The 20,783-nt window shown below is 41.1% G+C and overlaps 1 protein-coding gene across 12 annotated transcripts in view; it reads left to right on the top strand.

The window, feature by feature from the left end:
- Positions 1 to 20,783, top strand: part of ABI1 (abl interactor 1) — an 84,127-nt gene that overhangs the window by 21,036 nt on the left and 42,308 nt on the right. For all 12 annotated transcript variants that reach the window (XM_042802004.1, XM_042802005.1, XM_042802003.1 and 9 more), the window contains exon 2: positions 5,449 to 5,616. In XM_042802004.1, the coding sequence (XP_042657938.1) occupies positions 5,449 to 5,616 (168 nt within the window). The remainder of the gene's footprint in view (positions 1 to 5,448; positions 5,617 to 20,783) is intronic.

Raw genomic sequence — 20,783 nt, 5'->3', positions numbered from 1 at the left:
TTGAGATAGGACTGGGATGGGGAAAAAAATCACCTTTTATGGTCACGAGCAAAAGGCAGACTCATTAGGGGAAGAAAAAAAAGAACATATGTTTATTGCATACACTAACAACGCGTAACAGAGTAGGACAGTGAGAAGCATTGCCACATCTTGAGAACACCTTCCCCCCACCCCTCCCTTCTTCCCGGGCTCAGTTCTGCTTCCGATATCTCTACCTCTTCCCCCAGTGGTGCAGGGGCAGGGAATGGGGGGGTGCAGTCAGTGCTGCACTTCTTCCATCTTTGGTGGGGGGATCTTCTGGAACTTGTTCCCCCTGCTCCATCGTGGTCCCCTTCTCACAGGAGACAGTCCTCCACAAACTTTCTCCAATGTGAGTCCATCCCATGGGCTGCAGCATTCCCCACACTGCTCTGTCATGGGACACCAACTTTCTCCGACTGGATTCCTTCCCACGGCTGCAGCCCTTCCCGAGCTGCTCCATCGTGAGACTCCCCTGCATGCTGCAATCCTCCCAGCACTGAATTACAGCAGCAGGGCTACCTTTTCCCACAAGACCCTGGCTGCCTTCGGGCACAGCACCTTGATTAACCAGGCAGAAACCACAGGCCATAAACCAATGTCTGCTCCACCGTAGATCTTCATGGGTGGCAGGGGGGGCCGCCCTGCCGTCTCACCACAGGATACAGGGGAGTCTCTGCTCTGGCACACCTCCCCCCTCCTTTCTTCCTCCGTTCCTACACTGACCTTGGTGTTCATGCAGCTGCAGCAACTCCTCTTCACAAGTCCCAATGCCCGTCACCACGTCCCTTCTTAAGTACATTATTGCAGAGGCACAGCCAATTGGCTCAGTTTCAGTGCAGAGGTGGAGCTGACTTGGAGCTGGGGGAGCTTCGAGAAGCTTCTCACAGGGGGTAGCCCCTATAGCCCCCTCCCCTGCCACCAAAAAAACCCCACCACTCACTCAACCCAGGACAGTTTCATTCCTGATTTTGGGACCAGAACTCTGAGGTAAAATGACAAGACCTTGGTGAAGGAAGAACTTTGAAACCTCAACTGTAGTATCTGTTTTATCAGGAAGTATGCATTCTGTAAGTGTCAAAGATACATAAATGACAACATGAACAAGAGAATACAAGCAGGCATATTGATGACTTTGGCATAGTTGCATTCTGTAAATTCTGGTATGTGATAGAGATTGCTAAATCCGTGTGGCAATTGATTGTGATGATCCTAATTTTCTCTTTAATCAATTAATGAAAGGTAGAAGCCTTTCTAAAAAAGACAACCAAGATGTAAAACTAAACGATTATCTTGTGTTTATTTGTGAAGCAAACATGAATGTGCTGCACTGTTGAATTCATTAAATGCGTATGAACAATAACAGCAAAGGCATATAAAACTGAGCATAAAGGTGTTCCTGTAGCTTGTTTGCTGAAAGTGATCAAGGCCTTGAACAAAATGCCAAGCATCCAAACAGGTATTGGACACTGAATAATTAACAGCTCTGAGTTTAGTGATTATTGGCCTGCTTTAGGGCAGTACTCTGTTAGTAGTTTATCCTGGATGTGTTTTTCTGGGCTTGAGTTTGCACATATTCCAACAGCTGAGGATGAAAAATGCAGAGCAACGCATGCCACCTACTGAGGAGGCAAATTAATTTGTTTCTGTCAGGGTAGACAGTCTTTGTGTGATCTGATGAGCTGCTTTCTGACCTCTGTCAAATGGAGCCAGTTCTTCTGGTGGGGCATTTATCTTACAGGGGATTTCAAGCACAATGAATGGAACTGAAGTGGAAAGAGGGAAAACGGAGGTGGGAGAATAGGTAAAATGTGGGTATGGACCACTGTTCTTGCAACAGAAAGTTTGTATTCCAAAGATGCTTTGTAGTGTGAGCTGATATGATTTTTGGAGGAAGCTTGTACATGTAGTTGTGTGCTGTATGAACTAGAAGATGGTGGTAATTAGCTGAGAGAGAGAGAAAGCTGAGAGGGCAGATAGTTTGAACACTGCATGGACACTGTTGTGGGGATGTGCCTATGTGGGAAGCAGTTTGGAGAGAGGAAGAAAAGACTGACTATGTGACTTGTACGGATCAGCTGCCGAGTGATGGACAGGTTCCTCATCATTTGACCTTGACATGTCACTGAACTGAAGAATCAGTAAATAAGCTCCTACTCTTTTTTACTGTGGCAACTGCTTGGGTGCAGAATTAGTTTTGACTTGACTACAGTAATTATGTAAACCTTTCAAGGAAGCTTTATGATATAAGCTTGCATTTGACAAAAATACATGATATGCAGAGTGGAACGCCATGCAAGCGTGACTGTCTCTTTATGTGTCCATTTGAATTATAGGAGAAGTTTTTTTTAGTATTAAACCTAGTTATGTGTAAGCAATTTCAAACCGTAATTTTGCTATAGTAACATGACTGTTAAGGGTGAACTGTGGGTACAAGTGGGAGCTTAATTTCAAAGGAGAACTTCAAAAGCTGTAATGTTCTGGATTTAAAGAATATTCACGTTGCTACTAAAGGACACTCAACCTTCCATTTATATCAAGGACTATGGGAGAGACAACAGTATCTTTGATACTTTTAGTAGAGATCATAAATTCTGAACTACTAAGGAAAACAAGTCAGTTGACAGCTTTTGTATTATGTTGTCTTTAAATTTGAATAGGTAACTGATGATCATGTGTTATACTAAAGTATCTGAAGGCATGTGAGCATGTGCATTATCTTCTATACTGCTTTTAGTTTTTGCTTAAAGAGGGGGATGAACATTGGAAGTCCTAGCTCCCTCTTGGTGCTGCCACGCAGCTCTTGGCTTCTCCCTCTCCTTTCTCCCTTTTGCTGGCTGTGAAGCTTTTAGTTTATATCTTGCAGATGCCAGCAGTTCTAATTAAAAAAAATGCAAGAGACTATGTGTCAAGTTAGTACTAATCTAAAGAGTTAATTCAGGCAATTTAAGTTTGCCGTTTATCTGCAAAGCTGGAAAATGTTTCTAACCTAATTCTGCTAGGATGTGAAATACTTTCCACATCACAACTATGTTCATCTAATCCTGCTACCAAAGTAGTCATTTGAGCAAATAACTGAAACGTTAGGTGCTTAGGCAAATGAGGGTAAGGCATTTGATCAACAAATCATTAGAGAGGAAAAGAAGCTTTTTATAAACTGAAGTTTTCTTGTTTGACAACACATAGTAATTGAGTGCTGTGGCTTTGTAACCTATTAGTGTTCAGCCCAGCATTACTTAGCTGAAACTTTATAATAAGAAAACTGCTTGGGTAAAGGCTATGTATCTACACTTGAATTTATGTAGTTAGAATTGTGTTGACTGCTGCCTTATTGGCTGCATCTTGTTCAGTAAACCTTTTATTTCAGGTATCACTGAAGCTGCTACCTGCATTTTCACTATTGTCCTGAGTGGTAGAAGTTCAAGTATAAATCATCAGTTGTTTTCTTTAGGTTCCAGCTCAGTAGGACAGTGTTTTTAAAGTCACTACTAGTGATGGTTTGAAGTTTAAAATGCCCCGTTGAAAAGCCAGAGTGCTTTGGGAAACTCGCTTTTTGAACCTTTAGTAGTTGTTTTGCAGATCCTTCACCACCAAAGTTTGTTTTCTAAAGAAGCAAAATGACTCTTACTAATGTTTTCTGACAGCTAGAAATGTCAGTATTCTTTTTAGGTGAAAGGTAGCTTTGTTTGAATTTGGAAATACTGAAAAAATGGAGTTTTGCATAGTGTGGCCTTAGTACAAGCGATAGCTGTTCTACCTTTTGGGAACAGATTGCATTAAACTGTTCTTGCTGTTTGACATTGTAGAAGGCATCTGTATGTGAATCCATTTGAAGGATGACATTAACCAAGTGTTGTGATAAGTGTCAAAACAGTGCCAGGGATGTTAATTATGAATATGAACAAATTTCCTGGATTGGGGGGAATTCATCCTTGTTTAAAAAAACCTTTAATTAAAAAGTAGCCTAATATAGCTTGTGTTGCAGTATTTAGGTCATGCTGCAACTTTGTAACGTATATGAACAGTTTGCCTTCTGGTTTTCTCTTTAAAGCAGGAGAGACAAGGATTCCTTATTAGCTCTTGCATCTTTTCCTACTTTAACTTGGGTAGATTTAATACTTGTAGATGTTAAATATTGAGGTGAAGAAAAAAGTTGGGACTTAAGAATGAATGAGTGCACAGAAGCTGGAAAACACAGTTCTCAGTTGAATGCAACTGACTTGTGCTTCGTATTGTAACTGTTGCATACACTGTGTGTTGAGTGTTATTCGAAGAAATTAACAGTAAAAATAGAAGTCTAGTTGGAAGGGACTGTTACTATGACGCATTCCTTTTGGTTGCTGAGATCAACTGACTATTCCACTAATAAATAAAACAAGGAAGAAACTATGCTAGCACTGAGTCATCATGTACTGCAAATCCTTCCTTATGCAGTGTACCTTTCCCACAAAGGGAAGAAAAGAGAATTCTGGATAGCTGCAATCTGCAAGTTGGATAACAGATGAAGTACGTGGCCTCTACTGCTAGCTCCCAAGCTGTGATACAGGCAGCACTTCAGAGTGGACTGCGTGTGTATTTTCCCAGTGGAGGTGGTGTTAGTACCTCCCATCTTGCCAGTGAGAAGGGACTTGGGCCGTCATGTAAGTAGTTGCTGGTCTTGAACCTGCCCTCTGACTAGGGACCAATGCCTTGGGACAGATTGGGGACTTTGCTTTTAGCAAGGTGTGATTTCAGTGAGAAAGTGATCATTTCCTTATATTTTTGCCCTTTAGGGGAGAAGCTGTGCTCCTTTCTAACACCTCGGAATATGTGTGTCTTCTCAGTGATGAACATACTCAACTGTCAAGGAAAGCTCATTAAGGTTTTGTGTGAGGAGGTGTAACTTCTGCATGCAGGAGCCCTCTGTGCATGCCATCCCGATGCCCAACTTGCCCTTCTCCTGGACTGCAGGCATAGTAGCCAGCATAGCTGGAGGGTTGGCTTTGTATGTGGCATGTGCAGTAGGGGATACCCAACTGTGGGAAAATATTTTTCTGTCTTTAATTGGCCTGGGCGTGTGACCTCATAAGAGAGCATGAAAGCTGCGTTTCAGTGTTCCTGGGGATTTGGAGGCTTTTTGGGAAATGAAGGATTGGACAGGTTTTAGAAATTCAACTCCAACAAATCACGATAGTGTTGTTTTTTTCTACTGAATGAATTGTTTCTTGTAATGTAATTTTATTATGGTTAAATATTTTTCAAATTCTGTATCTGTTCCTTATTATTGAGAATTTTAAAATGTAGATGTAGATTGCATACTTTGACTGCACAGTCAGATCTTCTTGGTTACAGATTCTTCTAAATATAGGTTGTATTTTTTGTTCCTGTCCTTTCCCCTACCACCACCTTTTTCCTGGCCTTAAGCATATGTCTTGTTCTTTTGCTTTACAGGCTCCAGATAAAAGGAAAGCATTAGAAGAGACCAAAGCCTACACAACTCAGTCTCTAGCCAGTGTTGCTTACCAGATCAATGCATTGGCCAACAATGTATTACAACTGCTGGACATCCAAGCATCCCAGCTACGGAGGATGGAGTCCTCCATCAACCATATCTCCCAGGTAATCTTTTTTTTTTTTCGGCAGAGGACTGACAACACTGGAGAAGGCATTATCTTGTCTCTTGTGTTATTGAACTGGATAGTTTATGTTGATTCCTTTGAATTCTCTGAGCAACATAATAGAAAATGGCAAGGCTTTTTTCTTTTAATATTTATGAAAGCCACTTTGTGATGGAGGTCATAACTTAAATAAAACTGTTCCTTTACAAAGAAGTGCTGGGATGATACTTGGTTTAAAACATGAGTTAATTATTAAGATTCCAAGATTTGAAGCTGCAGTTGAGGGAGGGGTAGAGAGAAGGATTCTGTTTCTGAAGGAAATCCATATAGAAGTACCATATGAGCAGTGGCATTTTATTTAATGTTGCAACATATGCAGTAATCTCATTTGTTTTCATACCCTTGCAGAATGTAATTTCATGAGCTGTGTGGAGAGGCAGAGGGGTTCACATGCTGCCACTACCTGCTGAAGCCAAATTCATTCTGAGCCAAGGCAGTTGGATGAGTGAGCTGGCCTGAGTTGTACTGTGACTGTAGCATTGCTAGAGTCGATGCAGGGAGGATGTGGAAATAGATGATGGGAGAGAACAGGCCTGTCCCCATCAGTGGCAGCCTGTGTTCCCTTGGCTGAAGCTTCACCCTAGCTGGCTGCTGCTGTGAGGGGAGTTGCTCTTGCTGCTTGGCTTGTACCTGATCTGGCACTGGTCTGATTGCATGGTAATTCAGCCAAAAAATAAGTCTTCTGTGTTTAACCTGGAAGTGGCTTATTGCATAATCAAGTGTGTGCCATACTAGTGCCAAGGAAGGGAGAGACAGGATCCACTCAGTTATTTCACCCTTCGGTTGCTGTTCTGAAGTGGGCTTGAGTGAGTTGAGAGCCCAGTGTCTACTCTGTCGTATTCTCGAATTGAAATTCAGTTGAAACTTTGCTGGGCTTTATGTCCTATACTTATCTGAGACATTTCAAAAACAAATCTGAGGTTTCAAACCAAAATGTTCTTCAGTGTAGCTGGTGAATTTTAAACCTTTGTTAGTTAATCAGTACCCTGTTAGTCATACGCCTTAGACCAAATACTTGAAAGAAAATGCTTCTCCTGGCCTCTGCTGTCTGTCTCCCCATAGGCCCTGCTAACTTCTGTTTACTGTTCTTCTAGAGTAATTGTGATTTCTAAAAATCTTTCTGTTAAATGACAGCACAGTGGTTCACTGAAAGCATGTCAGTAGGGAGAAGATTCCTGTGCATGTGGAAGAGCCCTCCTAGTAACAAACCTTTCAAAAAGGCTTGTCAAGTGAGTATGTGCTAAGAACTCTACAGTGTTAAAAGCTGTATCAAGTATTTACAAGTACCTGCCACTGGAACAGGAAAGTAGGAGGAGGTACAATTTCTTGTTCTGTTAAGTATCCAGAGATTTGATGCTAGGATTATGACTACCTCTGAAGAAATGACTTGATGAAGGACTGAACCTACAGGCTTTCCCAAGCACTGGATGCCCTCTTATACTGACCACATCTTTTCTTATGTGTTTCAGAGCTGCAGTGTGTGTGATTATTGTTAAATTCTCATTGGCCCACTGATATGACTAACCATGGAAAAAGCCAAAATATTTGATACTAGCACAAAAGGTGTTAACCCTCTGTACTGTTTGCTGCTTGAATTGAAGGCACTATGCTGAAAGCTATTGAGTCACCTGATACATGAACTGTTTGCTAAAGACTGTGAACAATCAGTGCTTTGTAGAGCTTTTGAGAAGTGTTTAGCAAGGTCACTTGCTTGTAGTTTCTGTCCTGGTTGGTCTTTCCTGAAACTAATCCTTGCTTATAAATGAACCTCTGCAGACTAGTTTTGTAGAATTAAACTGGATACATATAATACATACATACCAGCTCAGCTATTTGCTTTGAAATGTTTCTGCTCAAATGCTTCAACTGCGTATCTTAAATCTGCTGTGCAATTGCTTTGATAGACTGCTTCTAAATTCTCTGAGGTCTCTAGAGTGTCTTTCCTTGTGCTTGTATCAGTTGTGAATATTTTCATGCCACTAAAGCAGGGGTATGAACATATTCTCAAAATGGAATTCTTCCCCATGGGAAAAATATTGCCTAGAAACACAGATCTGAGGCATTGCCAGTCATTTACTCAATTCTGAGTTTTGCAACATAGAACAGGTATCTGTGAAGTAAAGTACAATTTGATACTTTTTCTGGCTAAAATACCTTTCTTCTTTCCATGGAAGAAAATCCTGTGGCTCCTCTAACCTGCAGGCAGTTTCTGTTCCCCTACTGTGTTCGGTTCTCTATGCATGTTTTCCAGAATGACTAAGCTAAATGGCTGGATAGCTAATCTTGATTAGTAGCCACTCAATATTTTTAGCTATGTACCTTCTTCACTGGGAAAAGCACTTGTGAAAAGTTAGGTGATGGAGTGGTGTGGTGTGTTCTTGTTACTGGGGCTTAATTTTACAGAAGGAAAGTTTGCTTGCTTTTATAGGAAAAAATTAATTGTTGCTTTCTTGTTGAGAGCAGAGAGGCTTCACATGAGTAATCACACTGTGGTGAGGGAGCACTGCTCTGAGCACACCAAGTCAGTGAATGGCTCCAGGAATGGCTTTCACATAGCAGGCAGAGCAAAAGCCTGCCCAGCCGCGTCTATATTTTCTGCAGTCATAGTTGTCTTCCAGCTGTAATGTGTGGATCTGGAGTGACCTGCCACATAATTATTTACTACACCCAATATACACAGCTGTGTGCATACAGCTCAGCTCTTTGGCTTAAACCCTTGATACTGACTTTGAGCTTTGCCAAGATGACTTGATCTCTCCAAGCTGCTCTGATGTGGCAGAGCAGAGACTTGATTGCTGCTGTGGAGTAGTTTGCAAACCCTTCTGGTATAAAAGATCCTACTCATCCTGTTAGGCAAGACTTGGGAGGGGAAAGATAGCAAGTCTATACTTTGGACCAGTGTGAGTGTCAAGGCTTCACTAAAAGCATTAAGGTTAGCAAATGTGATGCCTATCTGCAAGAAGGGTTGGAAGGAGGATCTGGGGAACTACAGGCCTGTCAGTCTGACCTCTGTGCTGGGGAAGGTTATGGAGCAGATCATCTTGAGTGCTGTCATGTGGCACGTACAGGACAACCGGGAGATCAAGCCCAGTCAGCATGGGTTTATGAAAGGCAGGTCCTGCTTGCCTAACTTGATCTCCTTCTGTGACAAGATGACCCACTTAGTGAAGGAAAGGCTATGGAAGTTGTCTACCTAGACTTCAGTAAAGCCTCTGATGGTTTCCTGCAGCATTCTCCTGGAGGAATTAGCTACCCATGGTGTACTCTGCTGGGTAAAAAACTGGATGGACAGCCAGGCCCAAAGAGTAGTGGTGAACTGAGTTAAAGCTGGTTGGTGGCTGGCCACAAGTGGTGCTCCCCAAGGCTCAGTACTAGGGCCAGTTCTGTTTCATATCTTTATCAACAATCTGGACGAGGGAATCAAGTGCACCCTCAGTAAATTTGCAGATGACACTAAGTTGGGCAGAAGTGTTGATCTGCTTGAGGGAAGGAAGGGTCTACAGAGGGATCTGGACAGTCTGGATTGATGGGCTGAGGCCAAATGTATGAAGTCCAACAAGACCAAGTGCTGGATCCTGGACTTGGGTCATGCCAACCCTATGCAGTGCTACAGGCTTGGGGAAGAGTGGCTGGAAAGCTGCCCGGTGGAAAGGACCTGGAGGTGTTGGTCTACAGCAGGCTGAATATGAGCTGGCAGTGTGCCCAGGTGGCCAAGAAAGCCAGTGACATCCTGGCTTATATCAGAACTAGTGTGGCCAGCAGTACTAGGGAAGTGATTGTCCCCCTGTAGTTACCACTGGTGAGGCTGCACCTCGAACACTGTGTTCAGTTTTGAGCCCCTCACTACAAGAAAGACTCCAAGGTGCTGAAGTGTATCCAAAGGAGCAAACAAAGCTGGTGAAGTGTCTAGAGCACAAGTCCTGTGAGGAGCGGCTGAGGGAACTGGGGATGTTTAGTCTGGAGAATTGGAGGCTCATGGGAGACCTTATTGCTCTCTGCAACTACCTGAAAGGAGGTTGTAGTGAGGTGAGTGCTGGTCTCTTTCCCAAGTAACAAATGATAGGACAAGAGGAATGGTCTCAAGTTGTTCCAGGGGAGATTATTGGGAAAAATTTCTTCACCAGAAGGGTTGACAAGCATTGGAACAGGCTGCCCAGGGAAGTAGTTGAGTCACCATCCCTGGATGTATTTAAAAGACATGTAGATGTGGTGCTTAGGGACATGGTTTAGTCTGGACTTGGCAGTGTTAGGTTAATGGTTGGACTTGATCTTGGAGGTCTTTTCCAACTTTAACAATTCTATGATTCTATATATATATCTAGACTCCCTACTAAAAGCTTTCAATTGCAGTCACAATGCATATTTCTGTCAGTTCCTATTTGGTGCTCTAGTTTGTTCTTACTTGCCTTGAGAATGGCCATACTTAGAAGAGAAGCTCCAGGTGGGAGTTGAGCTAGTTTTGATCCAAGGTGTGAAAGCAGAGTCAGCCTGAGTGCTGCACTGTTATGGTGTGCCATCTCAACTTTCCCTGTGGGACACTGGTATAAAACCACTGGCTGTGGTTTCTAGCAATCACTGCTGACTTGTCCATCCATAAATACTAGGTAGTAGCAGAGCAGCAGTTCTGCTATGGTATAAATTATCTTCAGTTGCAGTAACAAAAAAATAACTTTTCCTTGAAGATTGAACAACAATAACCAGGTGTTTTGATTTTTTCATAGCATATATAGTGAAAGGTGTCTGGAATAGGTAGTATTTTCTTTTGCAGCAATTTTAGGGAAGATTAATGAATGCATGGACTGGGCAGTGAAAAGGGAAAGGAGAAAGCTGAGGGTGAGCCTGCAGTGGGAGACACCAGGAAGGACCTTGGACATTGAGGTGGGGAAGGAATGAAGACTTTAACATTCAGCATATGATGTTTCTTAAGGTGTACTGCAACTAAATAAACTCAAGATTTTTTTTCATGTACGCTGATCATGAATTAAGCAAGACACTGTATATTTGTGCTCTGAATGCAGTTTATACTTCACTGTGTTTATCTACTATGTGTATTAAATGAAGTTCTAGTTTGCTCTTTAAACTAATGTTGTTCATTTGTGCCATTCTTGCATGGGTTCCTGAGTCAAGGAGTTAATTCTTTAAAAAATAAAATTAAAAAATCCTTGGTATCTCTCCCTCCATTCTGAAAAATCAGTCTTCTAGTAGAGGAGTTAAATTCAGCTCCTCATAGCTTGAATATTTATTTGACAAGTGAAAACTGCTCCTCTATAAATTTGGGCCTATCTTCTTTTGCTCGCTTAACTTACTGTTTCTTGGTGGTTCTCCCCTCTTCCCCTCCTCCTCTTGGAAACAAGAGCTGACTTAAACATGTACTTTAGGATAAATTTTTTGCTGCTTCACTTCCACAAACTTAGAGAGTGAAGATGGGACAACAAGATTCCTCAGAGGAGAGTGAGTTTGACAGGGACATCGTTGTTTACTGTGTCAAAACTGAAAAATGTAACACATCAGTGCTCACATTTCTGTCAGAGCAGCTGCAGTACTGGGTGTAGCAACTATTACTTGGTTTTTTTTTGGTTTTTTTTTTTTTTTCCTGGACGTAAGCAGTATTCAAATAGTTCAGTACTTAAATCCATGCCTCTCAAAGCATGAAGCAAGCAACAAACTCCTTTTTAAGAAATGATGTTTTGCAGCAGGAAACACTGCACCTCTTAAATATTCAGTGTTAACATTTTCTTCTGTATCTGAAGTTCTCATCTAATGTGAAACAGGGTCTATTACAAGACAATATATTCTGAAAGCATAACTCTCAGCAAAAAGAGATATATGTGCATCTTTTGTCATCATTAAAAGTTAGAAGCTTTTAGAACTAAAGCAAAAAATTTAAAGAAATCCCTGAATTAGTTTAGAATAATCTTGCCTGTCACCATCCACATCTAATTTATTGCATGTGTAATTCAAACAATGCATGCAAGTAGAAAGCCACATGCCTTCTGTTACTATGGTATAGTTGTGTAGCTAGAGTCGGGGGCAATAACAAAATACGGAAATAATGAAATGTTATCTCTTCTTGTAGGACTTCTGAAACTTACAACTGTAGCCTGTGTTGAATCACTCACAAACACACCATCCCCCATTGCCAATTACTAAGGCCCTTTCCACTAGGTGAGCAACCAGTCAGGACTGATGTGGATTAGGTTTCAGGGAAGCTCTGCTGAAGGTGTTCTGGGGCTTGAAGGGGTGAACTCCTAAATAGTAGCAAGCTGAGAACACAATAACTGGTGTTTGTCAGGGAAGAAGAGCTGTTAGGTGCTCAGCAGGTCTCTGATGTTTGAAGGGGCATAATGCAGTGCACCTACAGTGGGGATTCTTTATGGTAGAGCTTTTGGAGAGTGTGTATCTCTGTCCTTTGAATTAATGTGATACTGCATTCATAGAGTGTGATATATGATCACAACACAGCTCAATTTCATGTTTGAAAGCCAAGAAGTAGAAAGAGGGTAGAAAATGTGACAAATCATCTGCTGGTGCATGTGGGTGGTCGTGCCTAGGAATAAGCAATTATGTAAAGTACTTTAGTACACTTACGGATGGAAGCAAAAGACCTCTCCAGATCCTCATAGTAATGATTGTGCTTCCAAATGACAACTGTCCAGGTACTTTTACCCTGAAGTTGCCTCTTCAGAAAGAAAAAGAGGTTGCTTAAAACTCTGATCTTCTCTGACATGAAGAACTTAAGGGCTGGACGAAAGGACTGTTAACTAGAAAGAAAATTTAGCCAGAATTAGCAAATGGTTGATGGCTGCTAACAAGCAGGGTCAGTACTGGAGCCCACACTGTTCAGAATATTCTTTGGAAACCATTCAGGACATAAAGGATGCCCTCAGCAAATCTGAAGATAACTCTAAATTAAGAAAGGTGACTCATATGCTGTATGGCAGAGCTTCAGTGCAGCGGAACCTTGAGAAACTTGAGGATTGAGCAAGCAAAAACCTTGGGAAACCGGGCAAGGTTCAAGGCCCAATGCCTGAGGTGGAATAACCCCACACATTTGTATGTGTCAGGAGGTGACTGTGTGACTAGCTGTCCTGTTGTGAAGGAGCTGGTGTGCTGGTGGATGCTGTGCTGAGCATGAGCCAACAACACAAGGCCATCTGAATCAGGGTGAAACTCTGGCAGGGATGCACTGGAAAGTTTGGCTGGCAGATGAAGGGCTCTGATTACCACCTGCTCTGCAGTGATGATGCTTCAGCTGGAGCACTGTGTCATTTTTTTTTTTTGTTGTGTCACCTCTGCCTTGTTCAAGAGAGTCCATCAGAGAGGGATGCTGAGATGGTGCATGTAGCCTGCAAGGAGATGTTGAAGGGATTGTGCTTGTTTAGTCTGACAAAGAGGAAGCAAAGCAGTGATGTAACGGCAGCCTACAAATACTTAAATCTGGCTCTGTCATCTCCGCATTTAGTCTTTCTCTTGGTAGTGACAATGTAATGTTGAACAGTTAGCCACAAGTTGAAGCGTGGTGGGTTAGTGCATGGATTTGGGAAAATACTTTTTATTTTGGAATGTGGTGCAATACTGGAACAACTTACCCTACGGTGTGACTCAGTGTTACACTCTAGTAGCTGGATATATCTTAAAAGCTGACTTTGTATCCTTGCAAGTCACATCATAAACTAGAGGAACTAAATGGTGAGGGAGCGACAATTACAAAGTCAGAGGAGAAACTGCTACTCTGTGTCTACAAATCCCTGTAAGTTCCAGTTCGGTACAGACTTCCCTTTCTGTATGTCCAAAAGTGTATGAAGAGACCAAGTGTTTCTGCAGGAACTAAAGCATCATCTCATGTTGTATGCATTAGAAAGAGAATGTCTTATCTCTGGTTCTGTTGAACTGCCATTGCTTGTCAGCAGACACAAATATTCTAAATATGAAGAAACTTGCACCTTTTGTTTAGATTAACTTTGCCTTGTCTGATGTTCCCTCTCCTAATAAAGTACTGACAGTTATCTCTGTGGCCTTTGCTTCACATCCTGTTCTTCCTGTACTTTCAGTGATAGAGGCCAAGGCTCCAAGAAGATGTACTGTGCTTGCTCTGGTTATATGTCAGCTTATGAAAATTGTTTTTAACTTTGTGCATATCAGCTTCTACACGATATGTATAAATTGCTCAGAATGTAGTATAATGTGTCAGGGTTGCCATGTCAGCTGTTCTGTTGAGAAATTCCCTTCATGACCACAAATGAATACACATAGGATCTGTCTGTAATTCTGGTACAGTTCAGCTGATGCAGTCAAAAAACCTCAATGCATGACCAACAAAAAAAAAAAAATCAAAACAAAGCACACCACACCCCCACCCTCCATGGTACTTAATTATGTACACCTATGAGAGAGCAACCACAGCTGTTAGCCTTTCTGTGATGGGGAAGGGCAGCTGCTTTGATGGAGAGGAAGAAACTGAGTCAGAAACTTTTGTTTCCTGTTATTCTTTATTCCTGCTTTTTTTTGTGAATGCAGGGTTTGATTGTGTTTTGGAGGAATGGGAGAAGTTGCTAACATTAATGGCTGTTGACTAGCAAATTCCTTCATGTGCTGATTTCAATTCGGCAGTCTGATTACATAGTTTTCAATGTGTTTTAGACCATTAAAACTTCATTTCTGCTGAATGAGTATTTGCCCATAAGATCTAGATACATCATTAAATGCTAAATTAAGAGGCCTGATAAAGCCTTTTGTTTTCTGGAATCAAGCCCAAAATCTCAGGACTGTGAATGTTGCTCTGAAAAGCCTTTTGGATAGTTTTGTGCAACAAAGGAGTTGAGGGTGTTTGTGCAATCTTTCTTTTTTTTTTTTTTTTTTCGTGAAAACCTCTCATATCTGAAAGATATACCACAGAAATGAAATGTGTCACTAACCTGCTGTAAAGTCACATACTGGACTATTCAAGGAGTCTTTTTTTTTTTTTTTTTTATTAGATGCATCTGATTAGATTTTTGCCTGAAATGAATTCTCCTTCTATTTCAAGTCTCAATAAGCCAGCAGTCTTCACATGTGAATAGCTCCTGTTTTATATTGAAGTAGGGTTTTCTTATCTCTATCAACATTTTGTGGCATAAGGGCAAAGCAAAAAGGAAATGCAGTGTATGAGGTGATGGTTGTAAGAACATTGTGTCTAATACAGCAGCAAGTAACAAGCTACCAAAGCATTAAGTTGATCACTGTATTTGCACCATCCATTGCAACTATTTGGGATGTTGGTTTTACATGGTAGCTGGGTAGTGTTACGTTTGAGCTGACTAGACTTGGGAAAAAGGAGGGGAAAAGCAAATACAAGAAGTTTATTGTGGAGCAGATGAGTTTCGGTTGTGCCGCATCACTGAAGCAGCCCCAGTTTGTAATCTGCCACCCCAAGCACATGAACACATGCTGCTGGGTGCTTGTGGCTAGACTTCTTGTGCTGTTCAGAAGGGAATGGCTTAGGGCTTTCTGCTGGCTGATTTCATTGGGGAGCACATAAGTACTTAGTTAATGTTGATCTGCAGATGGAAAACCAAGCAATGATTCATATGAGTGTTTTATAAGACAGCAGTAACATTCTGCTACTCTTTATACCGCTGCTGGTTTGACTCTATTCTCTTTACTTGAAGCCTTTTGGGACCCATTGTTATCTGTTATGCATGTCTTATATAACCTGTAAGGGGGCTTTTACATGTGGAGTGAACAAACTTTTATTAGTTCATGAGAAGTATATGAATGAGTTCTTAGCTGTTCTTCTAAAGCTGGGACAATTTATGTTGTTTTATTGTAACTTTGAAAAAGTGTGTGTGAAGTACTGGAATTCTATATAACTGTGTTAATCTTGTCAAACACTTGTTATGTGGCTGTTGTGCCCCAGTGTGTATCCCTTCCCCAGCATCATCTGGGACAGTATTACCTCTGCATCACTGAGGCAGTTGCAGAGCATGAAGTAAAAAGTTTCCCTTTACTGTAATGGAAAAAAGTGTGTGTGAAATTGTATTAATTGATATAACTTATGGCTAAACACCAGAGTAGAAATAGGTTACCATTAATATTATTTTTTTCAGAACTACTTATTCCACTGGAGAATATTGTTGATTCTTAATTGACCCTGCTGCTAGTATCATGGAAAGGGCATCATGGTGGTAGTGGAAATAAAATTGTAGATTTGGTTGGTTAAAAGCTGTATTGTATGTAGGGTTTTTTTCTTTCCTGAGAAAATCAGAATATGTTTTGGACTAGCACAGTTTGTTTGAGTGACAACTAGTGGAGGCCATAGCTTGCTTTTTCAGTCATTCCCATTTGAAATGCTGGCTTTTCATGTAGAAGTAACCACCATAAACGTATGTCAGCTTCTTTCTCAATTTCAAACAAACCAGATTATTAAAGCTGTTGTTTTCCTTCCTAATGTTCATTCCAGGTTTCAGCAAATAGTTATTTAATAATTTTGCCTCATACTGTGCCTAATTATATCTTATGGGCATGAAAATGTTAGTAGTACATGACGGTAGCATCACAGATCTTATATTCTATTTGCTGCTTCTTTGAGAATCTGCTAAATAGGTAAATGACTTTTTCCTGAATGTAACCTTGTATTAATACAAATGTACAGTGGTTTTGTAGCTTCACCTGTTCATGACTAAAAGCACTTGGTTTTTTCCCCTCACATGTCACCCTGGGATGGTTATTAACATCAGCACAATTCAGTGGGGTGTCACATGGGATTGAAGCATAACTTGTTATTTCTCTAACTGGTTCCTCTGTTCCTTGCTTGCAAGAGAAAAATAATTTGTCAACTTGATCTTGTCATGCTTTCTCAAATTCCTATATGTGGCAAAACCAGGAGCATCAAGGGTGTGATTAAAAGCTATAACGCTTCTATACAAAGTGAGAACAAGTAGAATGGGATGTTATAGTTAAGAGGGGTCATGGTGGAAATAATACAACATATTGCTTCAGGAAAGGTCAGTTGGGCTATCTTTTGAAAATACAAGAACAAGGAAATATCAAAAAATGACTGAAAGGATTGGTTTGATCATAGGGGATTCTGCTTTCTTGTTGAACTTGGCGTCTTATAGGATTGTTTTTTCTTCTTTTTAAGTTATAGTTTTGAACACAGTTCAAAACTAGGCTGTATAAGGTTGCAGGATAAGCCTTCAAACCACAAATAAACCTTTATCTGACTGGAAAGGGGATAAGCATCATGTTTGGGAAGCTGATCCTTCTTTGTCCATTTACAGGATTTTCTTACATGTGTTGCTAAGTCAAGTACTGGGCAAGATACAGCAATGGCCAGGTGTAGGACAGGACTGAGAGAGATGAATTGTACTGTTGATAAGGCTTGTCTCCTAAACTAGGCTGGAAAAGGTGTTATTGAAGTTTTTGAGCAGTGTACATATTTTTGCTCTCTTAATAGCTGATAGGTAGTATATGGTAAGCTAACAGCATGACAGCTCATGTGGACCAGCAATTCCTCTTAATTAGAAGAAATTCAAGTACTGTTTAAACCTGGATTTTTTTTTTTTTTTTTTTTTTAAATAAACTTAGCTTGAAGTTATGCAGTTGATCTGCATGTGTGTCTCGGCAGATGAAACATGGCATTTGAGTGGATGAACAGTAGAAATGTTATGTTATTCCAGTGCTCCCACTCAGGGCACTTTTTGTCTGCTATGGTGATGAGCGAGATGCTGAAGGAACTGAGGACAATCTCCATTTGGTAGGTAAAACCTTTAAGTCATACTGGAAATGAACTGTCTTTGTATAATTAGGGGTTGTTAAGGTAAAGAGAGAAGTTCAATCAAACAGGCTAAAACAAATCAGACATTCTCAACTATTTAATCAGTTACTTGCACCACTGTGTTTGGATTTAGTTTCCTCATACACTGTAAATCTCATGTTAAGAGACAGCACTGGCAGGGTTATAAGCCTGTAAGCTGATAGGATCTAGACCATCCTTTATTTTATTTGTTCCTCTCTGCACACTGAGGATTGTCTGCTTTCCCGTTTTAGTCTCCTCCTAAATTGATGTATAATTAAGCATATCTGTTTCTGTGCTATATGAATGGTGTTCATCTATGTGACCTGTAGACGTGTCTGTTAGTGCATTATTTTGACAGTAGCATGACAGCTGACCACAGAAGTGCTGTCTCTCAGATATTATAGTTTTGAAGCATCCCTGATGTAGTGGTAGCATCTGGTACTGCTTTGGCATCTGGATGCTAAAACTGGAGAAGAGAACTTCCAGGGGTGTTCATGGTGTTTTGGTTAAAGTAATGTTTTTCTCTTTTCTTAGTACAGGCTGTGGCACATTAACAAATAATGAAATTTCAGGAAGTGGGGGATGGTTTTTGTAAGCTTTCACTGAGAGAAATTAAGGTTCAATCACTTGGGATTTTGCTGCTTTAAGCATTCCTCCTGCATTGCAGTGTGCCTCTTGGCTGTCAGAGAGAATATCAAGGTTCAATCCCAGTTAGCTTGCTTCTTACTTCTAGACCTCCAGACCTGGGAGCAAAAAGAGCTTGATGGGACCACAACTCCAAGTTACTTGCATCTTATTTTCAACTCAATGTCTTTATGAAACTGTATTTCCCTGGGCTTCATTAAATGTGTAGTCCTTCAATCAATGCAGGAAGCATTCAGAGATGCTCTCTACTAGAGCTGGCTGAATTACTTGGAAATGTATCTAATGCGTTTATTCTTCTGGAAAATATGTGAAAAACTTTTTAAAGACTATTTTTCATGTGAAATGTTTGGCTGAAAAAAGATTGAGAGGATGCTTGCTGGCTGGTCATTACTGGGTAATGGCAGGTCACCTAGTTTGATAATGTTTAAAAGCATCATCTAATCAGTAGAAACAGAACAAAGAAAATGTGGTGTGAATTTTTCCAAATGCATTTTTAGAAAGCAGAGGTTCTGCAAACAATTATGTGACTTAAGCAAACATCCTGGAAAAACAGGCCGTGAGCAGTCTGCAGATCTTACTTGAATAAAGATACTTTTCCTGTGTACTCTTCCCCTCCTGCCCATTTGCCTAGGTTCCTTCATCATGGTAGTTCTTAAAACAAATACATAGTTGTTTACATTAGCTATATACTTCTGGGAATACACTGTCTGTATTGCTGAACGGATATATACAACTTAAATCCAAAAAGTACATTGACCTCACATAGGAAAACCAGGCTTTACCAAAGCAGTGGGAAGGAGGCAGGCCATAGAAGTTTCCACAGCTGCCTTTTTGTAGTCCACTAAATTGTGCTCTGATGTACCCCTTTACTTCTCAGGGAAATATTTTATTCCTCACCAACACCTCCCTCCCTGATTAAGGTAACTCTAGCAGTATATTGTTTCCAGCCATTTTCCCATGCAGTTTGGTTTCCTGCAGAAGTTCAGTAACTCTTCAGCATGTGTTTAGCTGTCCAGTATGGCACAGGTCAGTGACTAGTCACACATGAGTCCATGGTGGTTGGTATTGTGGAGCTGTAAGGCCTTTTCTTGAAGTGCTGTGGTGATGTTCAGAAGCACATAACTCACTACCATGTTCGGAGCACCTTTACCAGGGTGCCAGTGTACCCTCCTCAGCTTTAAACACTTCACTGGTCTATTTGTGAAGTGTATGTCTAACTTTTGCCTAAAATGACATTAAGAGACGGCCAGTCTCTTTTTTTCCTGCCAGTTTCTTGTGCCAGCCAGTTTTCTGTTCTCTACCCCAGCTCCCCCACCCGCTCTCCAAAATTGCAGGCTCAGTTATCCTGGAGACAAGATTTTGAAAACTAGACTGCTGGCTGCTTCTTTCTGCAGGCATTTCTCTGTGTGTTATCCCCCATGGCTGATGGTCCTCTTCTCCCCAAGCATTTGCAGTCAGGTTTAATCATTATGCTAATAACTGCACAGTGGAAATGTCTAATTTCTGAACACATGATCAGTCTGACTAATGAGTTTACTGTAACGGTAGTGGGATAACACATTTAGCATCAGGGACATAGCGATGTCTTTCTGTGCCTGCGCACAAGACTTCTCCAAGGTCTGTACTGCCTTTCAGCCTGCCGTCAGGCTACAGTGTTTGTGTTGAGGTGCACTTGCATAGGACAGAGCCAAGAACTCAATGCTGGGTGCATGCATGTACAAGTCTGAGAGGTGGTCTTGGAGTAGGGGTTAACTGGTAGCATGGTTTCTTTTTGGGCCAGGGTTCTCTGCCAGAGTACCCAGCCTTAACGTGGAGAAGGTTTGGCTGCAGAAGCTTGTGGCTTGGTATGGAGTAAGTGCTGCTAAGACTGTTGAAAGAATGTGGATGTTCCCAGCAGATATGATTGCAGTATGTTGTATTGGTCATGGCCATGAGTAGGAGGCTGAGGAAAATCCATTTACAGAAACAATGTGCAACTTCCTGTTTTAGTTGTGTGTGGAAATTAAAATGGCAACAGAGAAATAGAGCAGCTTTAGCAATTCCATCTCTACCCTGTGCCTTCCTCCCCACCCTGTTAAACTGGTAAATGTCATACTTGCTTGTGATCTGGTTGTCTGTCTTCTGCTTTTACTTAATATATCCCAAATTACAAGAAGTCTGTGTGGCTCAGTCCAAAATAGTAACACAGTCTTAGGAAACATGTGAGGGGAATTTTTGTTAACTCTCCTTTTTTTTGCTAGACTATCTTAATAGGCTTTCATGCACAGTGCTGTGGAAACTGGGGTTTTAGAAGAAGTTTGAGCTGAGTGAAGTTCACGATGCTTCTAAGCTTGTCCTCTGATGTACATTCAGAAGGGATAGCTGGTTACTGAAGGGGGTTTGAGAAAGGGGAGACTGGTTCAGACTGTTGAACTGTCTCGTTCTATATTTGTCTGTGAAAACAAAAGTGAGTAGCTTGTAAAATCCTAGTTGTTTTGTTATTAAAGTGACATGTAATCAAGCTGTACTGCAATAATATGCTGAAGGTATTAGTATGGGTGGTAAGTTAACTGCAGAGTGGAATAAATATACTGAAAACTTTAAAGTGGGGTCTGTAGTGGCTAAGGGTTGTTCCTATCATCTTATTTTACTGATAAGACTCAAAGGCAGTGGGGACAATAGGAAAAAATTGGCCATTGATGGTTATC

This window comes from Tyto alba, unplaced genomic scaffold (assembly GCF_018691265.1).
Source record: "Tyto alba isolate M040663 unplaced genomic scaffold, T.alba_DEE_v4.0 Super-Scaffold_38, whole genome shotgun sequence".
NCBI lineage: Eukaryota > Metazoa > Chordata > Aves > Strigiformes > Tytonidae > Tyto > Tyto alba.
The sequence above is the reverse complement of the archived record's forward strand: the minus strand, read 5'-3'. Positions and strand labels throughout refer to the sequence as shown.